Here is a 17096-nt window from a genome sequence, read left to right as displayed (position 1 = left end):
ATATTGCTAAAACATGTATATATCGTTTAGCATTTATCGTGCCTTCACAGATGTGCACGTCACTCACGCCATGTGCACTAATGCACCCCTATAGCATCATGAATACTGGTCTTTGAACTGTGCACTGATAACAAGTTGAGTGGTCTTTAGCCTGGAGGATGCAGTGTCCATGATTTCCCAAAAAACATTCAAATTTTGATTTGTTGGACCACAGGACACTTCTGCACTTGTCCTAAGTCCATTTTAAAATAGCTTGGGCCCAGAGAAGGTGGCAGTGTTTCTGGATCCTGTTTATATACATTTTCTTGTTTGCATGGTAGAGTTTTAATTAGCATTTGTGGATGCAGCGCTGAACCGTTCTCACAGACAGTGGTTTTCAGAAGTGTTCCTGAGCCCATGCAGTGATTTCCTCTACAGAATCATGTCTGTTTTTAATGCAGTGTCGCCTGAGGGCCCAAAAATCACGGCTAGCAAATACTGGTTTTCAGCCTTGTCCGCTGCGTACAGAGATTTCTCCAGACTCTCTGAATCGTTTAATGTTTTTATGTACTGTAGATGATGAAAAGCAAAAGTTATTTGCTATTTAATGTTGAGAAACGTTATTCTTGAATGGTTGCACTATTTGATCGCACAGTGTTTCACAAAATGGTGAATCCCTCCTCATCTTTACTTCTGAAAGACTCAGCCTCTCTTAGATGCTTTTTTATATCCAATCATGTTATTTACCTGTTGCCAAACAACCACTAGGTGTTTAGCTTTACATAACTTTACCAGCCTTTTGTTGCACCCATCCTAACTTTTTTGGAATATGTTGTTGGCATCAAATTCAAAATCGATATATATTTTTCAAAAAACAATAAAATTTCTCAGTTTCAACATTTGATATGTTGTCTTTATACTATTTTCAATACAATATAGGGTTTAAATGTATTGCACATCCTTGCATTTCGTGTTTATTTGCATTTTGCACAGCATCCGAACTTTTTTTGGAAATAGGCTTGTACCTGGTATTGCATTACAGAGAGATCCTAACTAGCTAATGTCTTAGTTTCAGCATTTAAACTTGCTAAAACTTGCCTAACCCAACAAGCAAGCCCACACTAGCCAAGTCAAGTCCACTTAGGACTTAACAATGGGCTTCACAGGCTCATGGGACTGTGCTCATTAAAATTTGATTTGGCCCTGTGCAGGCAGTCTAACTCAGCCATGTAAAAGTGATGGTTTTGTGTGGGTTTGTTCAAGTCTACAGCTCAACATGCCACATTCCAGAACGGTGGAGTGGGCCTGGTATGGGCTACTCCACACAGCTGGTTTGGTTTTGTGTAGGTTTGTCCAGGTCCAAGTCAAGCCACAGTTGGCCCCATTCTGGAATGGTAGTGTGGGTCAGATACAGGCTAGCCCACACAGGGTCTTTGTGGGATTTGTGTAGGACTGTCAAAGCCCAGACTGTCCACAGTGAGCCCACATGGGGGCATGTTTGCTGGGAAATAGCGTGCTAACTGTAGGGTAACCACAATGATGTCCTAACATCTGTTACAAACATCTGTTTCTACTGTTAGCCATTCTACTGACAACAGAAATTGTTTTAGGCTACTGTGACAGATAACATAATGTTAAGAAATACGACTGTAAATTTGTTCACGTTACCTCTTTCATTTTGTCCATGTTCAAGAAAACCTGGCAAATATAATAATGCAGTGATGGTGGTGAATAATGAGGAGACCAATAAATGTGAAACACGTGGCTGCTTATTATAAAAAAAATAAGGGAAAGTAGTTTGATTGAGCTTTTACTTGAGAAATGGAAACTGAAGCCTGTTAAACACAGGGTGGAACTTTTTCAACCAAAGTTATTAAAACTTCCTGTTCATCAGTTTTGCTTTTCCATTTTTTTAAAAACCTTAGCTGTCAAGCTAAATATAACCTTTCTTTAGTTCAATCAGGTGTTTACATCTAGCTTGACTGTGCCTGTATTGTTGATTGCTCGGGATACCAGTTGAACTTGGAAACAGACAGAGCAGTTGATTATTTTTATTGACTTGATTGAGTAGTTTAGGATTTCCTTATTTGAGAGATGTTGATATGATATACACTGCAAAAAATAACATCTTAGCAAGTGAAAATGTTTAAATCTAGTCAATATATCAGTTTCTTGTTATGACATTATTATGACAGTAAAAACATCTTGTTTCAAGCATTGTTTCTTGTTAGTTATCAACAAGTGAAATGATCTGCCATGGAATATGACAGTTTCTCTAGATAAAATTACTCAAGACAAGTAAAAATATCTAGAAATAAGTCTTATTCTTCAGCAATCTGATTTTGTCTTTTGGCTAACAAAAATAGTATGAAAGCCACATACACTACATATACAACAGTGTTTCTGGAGAAAATGAGCAAAGCACATTCATGTTTGCCTGATTAATCACAAGAAAGATGCTGTATTTGTTTCTTTAGTGACACATTAATGAAAGGTAAGCCATACGCTATTATCAGAATAAGTATTGTGATATTTGCAATCAAAATATATTAATTCCATGTAAAAAAAAATGTTATTTCCTTTTTAAATATTGTACAACACAACTGCAACTGACAGATGCTATAAAAGAAATCTATGAAAAGAAATATAAACTCTTTCAAAATACATGATCAGTGTTGGTGAAACAACACTACTGAGCAATAAATGTTAGACAGTAATCAAAGCAGTGCACTTTATATTACACTCTATTTTACAATATCTGCTCTATCTGCAATAACTGCAACAGTCTAGCTCTGCATGTTTGTCTTGGGCTCTATGAAAAACAACAAACATGAAGCATTTGCGAGACTCCAGAATTCAACACGTCACAAATCTATGGTGCAATCAATGCAATGTCTGTCCTGCACCCTCATCCTTTTTGTTGTCCTGTAACTTGCCACCAATGTGATGAAAAGTTAGAGAAACTTAGGAACTCCACTAGAGCTAGTTCTCTGAATGACTTCTGTGGAAAAAGTCAAGATAGTACCTCATACATACAGAGTCTGATGGAAAATTGTCTAAAGTGTCTATAGACCATTACTGTCTCTTTCAAATGACCCTCATGTAGGTGGTTCTGGTGTCTGTGCCAAGGTAATTAGATGCTAGGCACTTGTAATGGCCAGAATCTGCTACTGTTGGCTTCTGGATTATGAGTGTGCCCTGTGGATGAAGCAGCTCACTGCCTGCGGGACGTCCTTTTCCAGCCGTGGAGAGAATCGATCGATCTGGAAGCTCCCAGGAGATTTCTGGCTTGGGTATTCCAGTAGCAAAGCAATTAAGGTGTACAGGACTACCTGCAAATTTCTTCAAAGTTGGTGGGGGTCCATTAGTGATGCGGGGTGGGTATGCAATGATGACCACAGGTATGGTAAGCATGGCCTCACCTGCATCATTCTTCGCCCGGCACACATAGTTCCCTCGGTCATGCAGCTTGGTCTGATAGATGACCAGTGTTCCATTGTCCATTAGCTGGTAGCGACCAGCTGACTGAGGACGGCTAAGGACATGACCCCCTGGAATGGTCCAAATGATGGTGGGACGAGGGCTTGCATCAGCGAGGCAATGAAGAAACAGAGGTTCCCCAGACATACTGCGGATAATCCCTCTTGGTCGTGTCAGAATATAAGGCTTTTGTCCAACCTCTAGAACAATCAGCTTCTCAATATATCCAACCTTGTTCTTGGCAGCACAACGATACTTCCCAGCATCCTCTTTGCTTGGGTTATAGATGACAAAGGTCCCATCCTTGCCCAGGTGATGATGAGTACCCCTGTTAGGCCCACCAATGAGCTGGGTACCATTGGGTAAAGTCCAGATAATGTCCGGAGGTGGCTGTCCATCAGCAGAACAGTTAAGTATTGTAGTTTTCCCCAGTCTAGTCACCAGTCTCTCGTTAAAAGGGTTTTTGAAGATAGGCCTCATGAGCTGGCTGGTAACCTCCAGCTGCACCACCATGACAGCTTCACCACCATCATTCCGTGCCATACAGATGAACTCTGCCGTGTCTGTAGGTCTAACATTGCGGATCTCAAGCGTCCCATTGGGATGGATGTTTATCCTGCTTCCATAGTAAGGAGCTGAGAGAAAGATATTGTCTGGCATTATCCATGTGATCCTTGGAGGTGGGTCCCCTTCTGCTTTGCAGTCTATTAGCTTCCTTGAATACTTTGCTGCTGTATCTTTCAGAACTGTTCTGTTCTGGTAATAGCCATTGATGACAGGTGGATTGCCATCAATGTCTAACTTGTACACTTTGCTCTCATCACCTGCAGTATTGCGGGCCATGCAGATGTACTCTCCGGCATCAACTAACTTCACATCACGGATATCAAGAGATCCATTGACATGCATCAAGTACCGTTCATTTGATGCAGCAATCATGTCACTTGAGGGTAGCATCCACAGGATCTTTGGTTTGGGTTCTCCTACGGCTTCGCAGTCAAAGCGGATATTCCCTCCTGGCTTCACTTTGGCATAGGTGAGCCTTGGAGGGCGAATCCGAGGTGCTGCCGTTACCACAGTGATGTGAACGTGCATTTCGTCTTTGCCAAGTTTGTTTTCTGCATAACAAGTGTAGTCTCCCTCTTCATCCATCCCCACCCTATTCAGGTAAAGCGTTCCATTATCAAACAAGACGTAACGTTTGGAGCGACTCCCTCTGCTGCTGTCTGCCTGAAGGGCACTGTTTACTAATGTACCATCTGGTAAGCCCCATGAAATCTCTGGTATGGGAGCACCAGAGGCCTTGCAGTCTACCTTGAGGTCCTTGCCATATGGTACCTGCTTCTTTCCGACAACCTTGGGTTCAATTTTAGCTGGCTTCATAGACACAGAGACCTTCATAAGCTGTAGATCATCTCCAACTTTGCTGCGAGCAACGCAAAGGTAGTCTCCAGCATCTTTCTCACTGACTGAGTCGATGACAAGCGTGCCATTCTTCAGCACCTGGATACGGCTGCCCATTCTGGAATGAAGAAAATGTGACTCATTATTTTGGGAAAAAAATAGCCCACTGACAGCCAGTTTCAGATTATTATGACAACTAAGCCAAACAAAAGTCCCAGATCTATTTTAAATATCTCATGTTTGTATGCTTATAAGTGGGTCATTTGTCACTGAGTTAAAATCCTAAGTCAAGTTATGAAGTCTCAAGGGGAACCAATATTTCAAGATTTGATTGGTAATGCTGATGGTAAGATACCAAGTGTTTATACGATACTGAAGATGAATTCCATTGTCATTTTTATAGTCTAGGTTCTCACTGAAAGAAAAACTGCACACAAATCTGTGGTTTTTGTTTTTCTGAGAAATATCCAACAGCTATTCCTTAAGCTTTTGCCAACTGTGCACTACTGTTGATTAAAAAAGATTAGAGAGAGATTAGCTGATGAATCTTTTGCTGAATTAAAGACACTTCACTGCAAGCTGTGGCTTGTTGTGAGACATTAATGAGAGGAAAACCTTATGGAAATATAAAGTAAGACTTCATTGACTTGCAAACCTTAGGTAAAATACAGCTGTGATTCATATTCTGTTCAAAACACATAATGTTTAATTCAAACAAGTCTTTACTTGGAATTTCTAGAGATGCTGCACACTCCTGTATCAATAAACGTTCCAGTGGCTTTTGCCTACTGTAAAACAAACCATATAAATAACCCCAGGTTATATTAATCCCAACCTAATTGCCATGTTGGTAAATATTCCATCATAGCTTTTGTAATAGGAGTTTTTATGTTTTTTTTTGTTTGTTTTTTAACTATGGTAGCAGAGGCTAATATGTAATTAGGGTGATATAAATTAATATGTACATTAAAAGTTTGGACATGTCTTCTAGCTGAGAAGCTAAACGTATAGCATACAGAGATTTTTTGGTGTTACGGCGAGTACTTTGAGTGGCCACTCCTGAATCTGTAATTTATAACGAAAATGGATATAAACAGACATCTTGTGGTAAATATTTTAACCCACCACCTCATGTAAAACAAAACATGTTTGAATAGTACATCAAGGCTACTGCACATCGGACATGCTGCGCTGCTTCATGGCCAAAAAATCTGGAGCTATTGTTTTTAATAAATGTACAGACACTGCCGTTGACATCATGCCGTCGATGTCAATGTGCAGTGCCGCTCATGACTTCCAGGATTGTTAAATTTCTTTGTGCGGTACTCAGTATTTTGCCATTAGTGCTATAAATTAACCCAGAGCCAGACCACAAAATACCACAGCAGGTCACACGTGGCTTGACATTTACACTAAGAAAGGTGGTCAATCTAAAGGCCTTAAGATAAATAGACAAAAGCTAATTGTCTATCACCTTGCCTAATGTTTAATTCATCAGCAGTCTCACTACAACACATTCTATGTATTGTGGCTGCTATGTAACAACCAGTATGGCATGGCACATCTGGTGTGCAGTGGCCTTTAGTCTGTCCTGGACCTTAATGTAGTACAGGAGGACCTGCTATTGTCTTTGCAGTTGGTAGGGTTCCACTAGTGATGTGGTGTTGCGTTACAGGGTAAAAATGGCCTCATCTGCATCATTGTGTGCACAGCATCATTGTGTGAGTGTGTGTGTGTGTGTGAGAGAAAAAAGAGAGATTGTTCACCTGTGCCACTGATCCACAAGGGCTTTGGAGGGAAGCCTCCAAATAATTCGAGGTTTGGGATTTCCAGTTGCAGAGCAGTTCAACTGAAGTTGACCACCGTATTCCAGCTCTGTTCTCCTGTCTGATATCTCAGTTATCTGGGGAGCAGTTTCTGTTTTTTCCACAGACAGAGTGACCACTCGCCGCTCTGACCCTGTTGAACTTGTAGCAATGCATTCATATTTCCCACTGTCAGAAATATCCAGGTTTTTCATGTGAAAAGTGCCATTAGGAAATACAAATACTCTTAAGTGAGTGTTATGGGCTCTTACAATAGTCCCATCAAACAAGACCCAGTGTACAGTGGGCTGAGGGTCTCCTTGTGCTGTACAGGGAATCCACACACTCCGCCCAGCATCAACCCTCACAAGCTGCCGTTTCTCCTCCAAGATGCCAGGAGGTGCTGCCACCACTTGCAGACGCACTGTAGATGTGTCTACACCAGCTGGATTACTAGCAATGCACTTATAGTGCCCACGGTCATAAACAGACACCTGCTGGATAACTAGTGTACCCTCTGGGGTGACTTTTACTCTGCCACGATCATTGTTTTGACCCCTAACTTGAGTTTGATTTGCCAGAATCCATGACACCACAGGCACTGGTCTGCCCTCTGTTTTGCATTTCATCTCGACTGCTTCACCAGAGTGGACCTTAATCTCTCTTACTTTTGGTTCCAATATCTGTGAGGGATAAGCCAGCACTGACAGCATGACAAGGAGCTTGTCAGAGCCATAATCATTCTCAGCCAGACAAAGATATTGTCCACGGTCTTTGACGTTGGCATTCTGGATCAATAAAGTTCCATTTTTGAATACCTCAAATTTACCCATTTTGCCTTTAATGGTCAAGGTACTGCCTAAAGTTGAGACAAATAAAAAACATAAGAAAATGAGTATATAAAAATACAGGCTCACTACATAAAGGGTAATGTGAAAAAGATATCCTCACATGCATTACCAGCAGTAGCTTTAAGTACAACTCTAGAATACAAAATGGATATCAAAAAGTGTACAAAATCAGTCATATTATGCATATATTTGTATGTACAAAAATACAGCATATGGGTACCTGTACTTGAGGAGAACCGTTTCCAGCTGATGGCAGGTGCAGGGTTGCCTGTAGCCTCACATGGAAGGAAAGCATCCGAATTTGAATCAACCGTAAAACTTGCTGCATTTCCCCCAACAATTCTTGGCTTGGAGTTCATATCTTTTGTGGTTGACTCAAAGCCAATGGCATTTGATGGTGTAGTATCATACACTGTAGTTTGATCGTAAGTGTTTGAAAGACTGTTGGCAAGATCTCTGTTGTATGGAACTGAGGTGCTCTTGTAACTTTCTTCTGCTGTGAGAACAGTTACTGTGTCAAAAGTTATTATCTTCCCATTACCCATCCTCTCCTTAGATCTATCCTTGTCCTTTGCAAATGAAGCTGTTGGTCTGGGTTGTTCTAGACGATCCCTGTGTTTACTGACTGACACTTTTGGCCTTACTCTTCTAATCACAGGTCTCTGTGTTTGATACCTTCTACCTCCTCCTCTTTTGTTACTGCGGATTTGGGACTGTGGTGTAGTGTATGGCCTTGCTGTTGATGTTGGATAGGTTGCTGTGGATTCACTGGTTGTAGAAATTTTTGAGGAAAAAGTGGTTTTGGCTGAGTCGCCCCCTTCCTCACTGTTAGAGCTTTTACCAGTCTTTCTAATAGATGGTTTGGACACAGAGGATCTCACGCTCTCTCCAGCAGGTGTATACAAGGGTCTCTGCGACCTTGACTCTGTCTGTGGTACAAGTGAGGTGGTTTCCAATGTAGTAAGTCTGGTAGTTGGAGCTTGGGTAGTTGTTTTCTTTATTGGCCTTCTTCCTCTGAAACGTCTTCTGTGGAATCCTGGCTTTCGATTTCTCCAAGATCTTCCAACAAAGCGTCCAGACTCCCCTGGGCCAGAGCCGGAGGTACTGGATTCCAAACTATCTTCCTTGGACATAGTTTTAGTTGTTGGTGGGGCTGGTAGAATTGGACTACTCTGGGACTCTGTAGTTGTATATAATCTAGATCCATATGTAGGTGTAGTTGCAGGACTGTGCAGTACAGCTGTTTTATGGTGATTGCTGAATGGACTGGCAGTTGTAAATGAAGCTATCACATCAAAAGAAGCTTGTGATTCTGTGAAGGATGAAGAACCTGATATGTCATCAGAGGATGTCTCAGAATTGCCTTGTGCCACAGGAGGAGAGGCAGTCATTGGTGCTACTATTGATTCTGCAGTAGGTAGGGTAGTTGTAACCTTTGATGGTGGTGTTGTGGTCATGGTTCTAACTGATGTTGTGCTCTGTGTCGTAGTGGATGGTTTAGCTGGTTTTCTAAGTCTGTTAAGAATTTCCCGCTGACTCTCTTTGCTTCCAAATAGTCGGTGCCATGGTATCTTTCCTCGTATGACCTTAGAAGACTTAGTGGTTGTGGTTGTAGCTGTAACAGTGGTTGAAAGTTTCATAGAATCTTGTGTTGGCTCCTGCTCAGGAGCAAATGCAGAAGTAATATATTCGCTGGAAGCTTTAGGCTTCAGTTGTGCCTCAACCTTGATTGAACTTGACGTAGTATACATCTTTGGGGAAGTAACAAATGGTGTGCTTAGTGTTGTTGTGGGTATGGGTATTACTGTCTTTCTTAAAGAAGAGGTTGGTGTGACAATTGTTTGCTCTTCTACTGTTTTGGATTTTATGGTTGACAGTCCTCCACATGGTTCACAGTCTGTGGTCAACTCCACTGTGTATGGAACAGTGGCATTGCCCTCATGCTTTACAGATGGTCTTTTGAATTTGTCCAGCAAGGACTGTATGTCTGTGATTTTGTTTGGTCGGATAAACCTGCGTCTGCTTGGAAAGTTACGTCTCCTCCCTGGACGTTTTTTATTGGGAGGAATAATGTGTATTTGCTGGTGGGAGATGATGGTGGATCCAGGAGGGAGACGGGGAGACTTGATTCTTTGAGTAGTATGAAAAGTAATCTCATCTTGTTCTCTTTCTGTTGTTGTGACTGCTGTAAAAGTAGTCTGGCTTTCATGGTCTGTGGATGTGTGTACCACAGGGTTCACCCTTTGGGCTGATAGATCCATCATGCGTGTCACATTAAGGCTCTGAGATTTAAGATTTGGCATGGTCTCTGTTGCAGTCTCTGGTGTATCCCCAGAAAATTGAAGTTCCATTTCATCCATGCTCTCTGTAACTGTAAATTTTAAAGTTACTGGTTGTAAAGGCTTGAATGTATGCATTTCAGGACTGTAGAACTTGCTATCACTAGCGCCAACCGTATAACCCATAAATGGTGTTGTCTCATCTCTTTGAATTTCATAGTTGCCAAGGGTGACACCGGCCTGCACTGGGGTGGCATCTGTGTATGAGTATGAATCTGTTGAAATTGTGTTAATATGCCCTGCTGTTGTCATGACATTGCTTGGATCCCCTGTTACTACTTCTGTAGCACCACTCTTCTGATTGTTCTCAGGCTGGTCATAGATGGTCACATAATTATTTTCTGAATTTCCTGTAATTGTCATGTCTTGACTTGGACTGAAAATGTCACCTTCAATCACTTCATTGCCTGAACCTGTCTCACCGTCAACAGCTTTTGATCCCTCAGAGGGAATGACCTCACCATCTCCAGCCTTTACTAGTTTATTATTTTGAGACCTCTTAATAAAATCTGCTAATTTCTCTGGATCTACTTTCCTTGATGTTTTATCAAACACCCTTCTAGTCCACCCAGGTCTGCTACCACCTCTTCTCATTGTTGGTACCCTGCGAAGTGAGGACCTGAGCCTAGGATATGGTCGGTCTGAGGTAATTGTCCTTGATTCCTGGCTGACCCTGGAAAGATCTTTGCTGTGGTTCTTGTGTGGATCTTCTGTGGTGGGCTGCACATCATCACCAGACCCCTCTAAATCTATCAGTCTTATCCTTTTTGCCCCATCATTTGAAATGGTCACTAGGGAGGCTAGCAAATCTACCCCAATATGATTAGCAGCTATGCATCTGTAAAATCCCCTGTCTCTTTCAGTCAGTCCGTGTATTTTCAAAGTGCCATTTTGGTAGAGCTTCCTGTTTCCGTAGGACTTGTCCACAACAGTGTGGTCTGGTAGTATCCACTGAACAGAGGCTTGTGGGCTACCTGTTGTTTCACAATCAAGAAATAAGCTCTCACCCACTGAACGTAAAAGCTTAGCCCCATTGATTTCTTCCTCCTCAACATCTGGGGACAACACAGTAACCCTAAAGGAAAGTACATCTGCATCCAGATAGTTGGTTGCAATACAACGATAGACACCAGCATCAGAGCTGTCTGCTGCTCTTAAAGTAAGCTTCCCATTGTCTGCTATTACAATCCTCCGGTCCTCACTTGTATATGGTGCTCGCACCTTGATTCCATCTGGTAATATCCACTCTGTAGAGGGTTTAGGATCACCATAAGTTTCACAGTTCAGTTCAGCCAGACCACCAGAAAGTACTGAAGACTCTGTCTTAGTCTGGTTGTCCCTTTTGATCATCGTCCAGCTGTATCGGTCTCTTCTTACTTTATTTGCTTCAACATTCATTTCAACATTGGACGAATATTTGATATGTAGGGTTGAGTATGTGCTTGTAGTGCGGTCTAGTTGTAAGCTGATGACATCTTGCATTAGCCATGCAGGATTTGCCTTAATATTTGCCTCAATCTCTGTGAAGATTTCATCATTAGCTGGCCTTGCTTGCTTGTACTTGTAGATCATGTCTGGTGGCATGGTGAGGAGAAGCCCCCTCTCAAGTGTCATTGGAGAATCACTGTAAGTGGCCAAAACGCCCCAAAGCTGACGAACGTGCTCATAGTCAACATTACAAACAAGTGACGTGGCCACAGTTGCAATAAGTGTTGTAACATCTTCGCCCTTCACTCCGTGGGTTACATTCAAGATTTCCAACCCTGTTGGTCTCTGTACAACACAGGCTATGTTGGCATCATTGTGGAACTGGTCTGTAATGTTCATTTCAATCATTCCAATTGGAGCAATAAAATCCTTTGGGAAAACTGGGGCGTAGCCGCTCTCATCCACAGTGATATTCTTTTTCAAATGGGGATGAATCCATGGCTTAGAACATGTGTAGGCATCTAGATGAATCATATTACTGCCTCTGGAGGTAACTGGGGATTCACAGATGGGACAGAGCTGCTCTCCAGGAAACTTTCTGTCTCTTTTGCATTTCAGGATGCCTGTAAACACAAAATGTGCCAATTATTTTCAACTACTTTGAAATAATAGTTCTCTGTGTTTGTCTTTAAATCAATATTTTAAATTCTGTGCTTTTCAAAGTTTGAAATGCCGATAAAAATGTACATCTTGATACTGTCGCATGTTCAAGAAATGTTGCTGAAATGTTAGTTTAGGTTAGAGGTTTTTCTGCATTTATTCACAGGTTGTTTTGATAACGACTCTTCTTATTGTGAAGGCGGAGCTAGTTGAGAGCAGGACAAACTGTCTGTAGAGCAGGACGAACTGAGAGTTAGTGAAGAGCTGACGGCTGAGAGAATAAGGTGTAGATTAGGCTTAGAGTGAACTGTGAGAGAAAACTCTGCTTATGTACAGCATGACTGTGGGCAACAACAGTCCTTTATTAGCCATGAATGCTACAATATCATGGATAATGTAAGGAGCAGACAAAATGAAAATAACAGTAATGTCCTGTCAACTACTGGTGTTGTTTGTACCTTTAAAAATTTAAGGCTCATATTAACTTTCCCCAAACTAACAACCTCCCAGATGTTGATATAATTGTGTAAGGTGGCTTATCGCATTTCCCTAGGCCATATTTCACCACTGTATGGATCTGGATCCTTCCTACTGTGAAGCAGTGCTGAAAATGACTGCATCAAACAAGCAGCTTGCCCTGTCTTGCGTACCTGGATTCTTTTTCATCCACTCTGCAAACCAATCCATCTGACAGTCACATGACCAGGGGTTTCCATTAAGAAAGAGATTTTCCAGCTGGTAACAACCAGAGAACACAGTAGAAGGTAGCGTGATCAATAGATTGTCTGATAGATAAATGGTCTTGATGGAAGAAAATTTGAAAATCTGACTGTGTCTCAGAGTTATGAATGTATCTGGATGAAGTTGTTGGAGCAGGTTGCCCTCGAGATGCACTAACTGTAGAGAAGTCAGACCATAAAAAGCTTCTGGGTGGATGAATTCAATGCGATTATGGTCCACATGGAGACGCAGTAAATTATCCAAGCCCTGAAATGTCTCCTTTCGAAGCTCCTTCACTCTGTTGTAACTCATCTTTAGCACCTAAGGAATAAAGATCACAAAGACATAATTAAATCAGCCTGGTTAAAGGGACTTGAGTGCTGGATCAACAGAATCAATTCTGCACATTTTCAAGCATTCAGGTGTTATAGTTCAAAAATTATGTTACTGAAGTTCAGAACCTACAGATTAACCCTTAACTGTTGCCATATGGCAACAATTATTATTATTATTATTATTATTATTATTATTATTATTATTACTATTTACTTTTTTCTTTTTCCTTTGGGCAAAGGAAGGCTTTCTGAGTACCAGGGTATACATGTATCAGATCACATGTCTTCCATTTTCATTCTGTACTGCTTATTTCACATGATAAGTTTCTTTTGCATCACAAAGTGTAAAGTATAATTCAGTGATCATTCATAACAAGTTAAAAAATAATCTATGGGAGGTTAAAATGACTTAAACAGAACCTGTTTAGATATTACAGGTTTTATACAAAATGATAAAACACACTTGTTGCCATATGGCAACAGCATGTGACAATAGAATGGCAAACCAAAATGCATACAATGGGTGTAAATGAAGTAATGTCCATTGGACACACTGAACACAATTATTTTGAGATCATTTTTAACATTCCAAGCTGATATTTTGATCAATATAGTTAGACATTTTCATTGTTTTATTCTTAGAAGTAAAAAAAAAATAGCCTGTGGTTCTATTGTTGCATGCTGTTGCCACATGGCAACAAAAGTAATTTTTAAAATTAATGGTAATGAAGCAGTTTTCAATGGGAAAAGGTAAAACAAGCAAACAAACAGCATGTTCCTTTAATAATTCATGCAGTAAAGGATAAATTACAATTCATATGCTTCATGTTTAGCATCAGTCATCCTTACCAACTAACTGTCACCATCAATGAACGAGCTGTTTGTTTTGTTAACAACTCAAAGTCGATATTTTTTATTCTGACACAAATTTTGGGCTGTGGTCTATTGTGTCTACTCTGATTGTCTACTGGACTGCACAGCTGTTGCATATGCATTCCTTTCAAACATAATCTGCTCATCATATTCAGCCCTTAAGTCATGCAGTGCTTTGCATTAGCTTGCAAAGTGCTGGAAATGTAAGAACATGCAACTTTCCTTACCTGCAGAGCCTTTAGATGGTGGAATGCCCTGTCTTCAATGTTTTGGATGAGGTTACTGTGCAGCATCAACAATTCCAGGTTTGTCAGCCCTGACAGTTCATTTTCTTTTATCACCGATAGACTATTGTACCTAAAATAATGTAAAACATTAATATTAATTTCCTTAAATGACCTTTTTTTACTACAACCACTTCATATTAATTAGCACAGAACTGTAAATACTTCACACCTCTGATTTACTACCCATAGTGGCAAAGTGAGACATGGTAACACATCAGTACAGAGGGACATTAAAATGCCATTTAATTGGTCTTATAAAGTCTTTTCAAGCAAGTAGCTCATAACTAACTGGAAGCTCATTACTGCTTTTTAGCCAAGATGAATTAAACTTTTTTCCAGAATGCTTTTATTTGTGTATTATGCATCATTATCTTTTGCAGAAGATTGTATATTCCCTGTTTTATGCCCTTATTAAGCCTACTGGCTGTTAAGCATTAACTAGGCTGAATTCCATTTCTTTCAAAGCACTTTTATTTGTGCATTAAACATAAGTTTTTGCACATCACATATTTACACTAAGACATGCAAATAGTTTGCTAAGGCCGATGAGACTCAATCTAACAGGTTAGGTAAAGACTAAATTCTCTGTTAATAATGCAGACCTGTGAGACCTGTACAAAAGATGTTACCACTAGGTAACATCACTTGATTTAGAGCTAACTGGTGATTTATTATTGAAGTTTTTATAAAAAATTGCATATTTTAAACTACTGGCTTCATGACCCTCACACAAAAGAAGCATGCTTAATTAAATCAGTTGTATATATAGAATATTAAAAGTAAATTTTTATTTAATGCATGTTATGAAAATGAGCTTAAAAGTAACATGTTGCAAGTTGTACTTTATTATGCTGTATGGAACTACACTTAAATAAATGTGTTTCTTAACATACTGAAGCATACAAAAGTATATTTAATTGTCATCAACATAAGAGTATTATTTAGAAAGTATATTTAAAGCTATGTCTTTAAAGTAGACTGGAGTCCATTTTAGTTCCATTTTAGTTGCAGTATAATTGAAACTAACTAGAGATCAGATATGGGTATTGGCTCCACCCCTTTTCTTAAAAAAAAAAACGGTAAAGTAGTATGTAAACATTGCTGAAGTTTCAAAAGAGTCCACAAGACCACCCAGTCCACATATGGAAACTAAGCTGTGCACTGGGGCCCATAGTGGATGGGGGGCCTGTAGTGATTAGTCCCCTAAATTTTTATTGAGCTCCTCTAGGCTCAGACTACCCTTCAGGAGTGCCAGGAGATTGTCCGGCCGGTGGTCTGACTTGTCAGTGGATTGTCCAAGCCAGCTGCACTAAAGATTAATTTTTTTTGCACTGGAGCCCATAAAATCCTAGTCACGCCACTGTTTAGTAACAAGGTGTTTTTTGTTTAAGCATAGCCAAATTTATCTGATTTGGATGACATTAAGATACTTTTATGCACCGTTTGTAAATGTACAGATGGTTGGCTACCCCATGCTGAGCGAGAGAGAATGTTTTAGCGTGTGCTCACCCCAGGTTAATCCTCTCCACAGCTGGCTGGATCTCACGAGGCATGGTGCTCAGGTACCGGAAGGTGCAGTGCACCTCCGTCGGCACATAGCATGCGCACGACGTGGGACATGCGCCGCTCCAGTGCGCCTCAGCCAGAAGTAAGAGGAGCGCAAGGAGGCTGCAGCGCAGGGACGGCCACTCCGAGCGCATGGTGCAGAGGGGCTGGATTGGCGCATGCACTGCTTCACAAATCCTCACGTTGCCATTTACCACTGAAAAACTGGGAGACATTTTTAATGCTGCTGCAAATAGACCTACAACAGAACTTCCTTGTAAAGAAATCTTATATATGGGAAAATATGGATTTCAAATATGTGACATATATTTACATATCATAGATTTCCCACATATATATCACATATGGCCATGTATGTGACTAATATGCCAACTTATTTTCCCACTTTCACCCATGGGCATATATTTCAGCAATATATCAACATATACAAACATATATGTAACACATATTTAACAGTATTTGAGAAAACATTATTCATACATATATATTACTCATATTTTAGTAGCTTCATCTTATATACATTTTTGCTTCTGGTGTATTTAATTTTGATATTTTGCTTTTAAAAATCTTTTGGTGTTTGTATCAGGCGTATATGTAACTCCATGCATCAGGCAGACGTATCAGATATGTAGTATGTGTATGATCCATTTACTGGTGATTTTTTGAAGATTACATGCAAGTACACTGTACACAGGTATATATAATTTGAAATATTTGTCTGACTCTTTATGATACATGTGCATATATGGCCATATATCAGATTTCCTTTTGGGTTTCAAAACAGACTTTTTCTATTTCACGCGAAAACAAAAGGGAGATTGGATGTCTAATAACTCTGCAAAGTAGCTTACAAATAATTCTGCGCCGCACACAGGGGTCAAACAAACAAAACAACAACAAGACAAACAAACAAACAAACAGTACAAGAAAATAACTTAATGTGAGACATGATAAAACTTACCAACTGCACTGACGGTGACCCAAATGAAGATGCACTTTCCAAAACTATTCAGTCAACATAATGAGGCAAAATAATCCAGAGAAAACATTAATCCGAGCAGTTAAATGTCACATCCATCAAGTTTCCCCCTCAAATCCAAAAATCCAGATTCCAGACCCTCATCAGGAGAAATCCAACTTGCCAGGTAGACAGCCGAGAGTGGACTTTACATCCACTGGCAGCTGAGTCCTTGGAGTTATTTTCCCACCCGTATTCCGCCATGCCCCGCCTCCTGTGCTGTGATTGGCTAATGGTTCATGCAGCCAAGCAGTCAAACCTTCAGCTTTGATCAAATCAGATGTCTTTTCACTTCAGCCTTCTCACAGTGAAGAATTCAAATTACTAAAAATTGCTAAAGCTAAACATTAT

At 40.3% G+C, this 17096-nt stretch overlaps 1 protein-coding gene across 1 annotated transcript; it reads right to left on the bottom strand.

Moving 5' to 3' along the window:
• Nucleotides 1–327: 327 nt before the first annotated feature.
• Nucleotides 328–16925, bottom strand: igsf10 (immunoglobulin superfamily, member 10). The gene is made up of 7 exons (XM_036556276.1): nt 16689–16925; nt 15671–15931; nt 14102–14231; nt 12597–12987; nt 7740–11909; nt 6630–7527; nt 328–4981 (listed from the first exon to the last, which is right to left on the bottom strand). The coding sequence occupies exons 2-7, from the start codon at nt 15859–15861 to the stop codon at nt 3067–3069; spliced, it is 7695 nt and encodes a 2564-aa protein (XP_036412169.1). The 5' UTR covers nt 15862–15931; nt 16689–16925; the 3' UTR covers nt 328–3066.
• Between the last annotated feature and the right edge of the window lie 171 nt (nt 16926–17096).

Source organism: Colossoma macropomum, unplaced genomic scaffold (assembly GCF_904425465.1).
Source record: "Colossoma macropomum unplaced genomic scaffold, Colossoma_macropomum, whole genome shotgun sequence".
NCBI classification, from domain to species: Eukaryota; Metazoa; Chordata; class Actinopteri; order Characiformes; family Serrasalmidae; genus Colossoma; species Colossoma macropomum.
This window is presented reverse-complemented; position numbering and strand designations above follow the sequence as displayed.

Bases quoted from the DNA above. Each gene is read 5' to 3' on its own strand.
- igsf10 (XM_036556276.1), bottom strand. From the start codon at position 15,861: ATGCGCTCGGAGTGGCCGTCCCTGCGCTGCAGCCTCCTTGCGCTCCTC. The intron at 14,232-15,670 runs GTGAGCACACGC...ACATTATTTTAG, and splicing joins GTGGAGAGGATTAACCTGGG to GTACAATAGTCTATCGGTGA. The intron at 4,982-6,629 runs GTGAACAATCTC...TCTTCATTCCAG, and splicing joins CTTGTGGATCAGTGGCACAG to AATGGGCAGCCGTATCCAGG.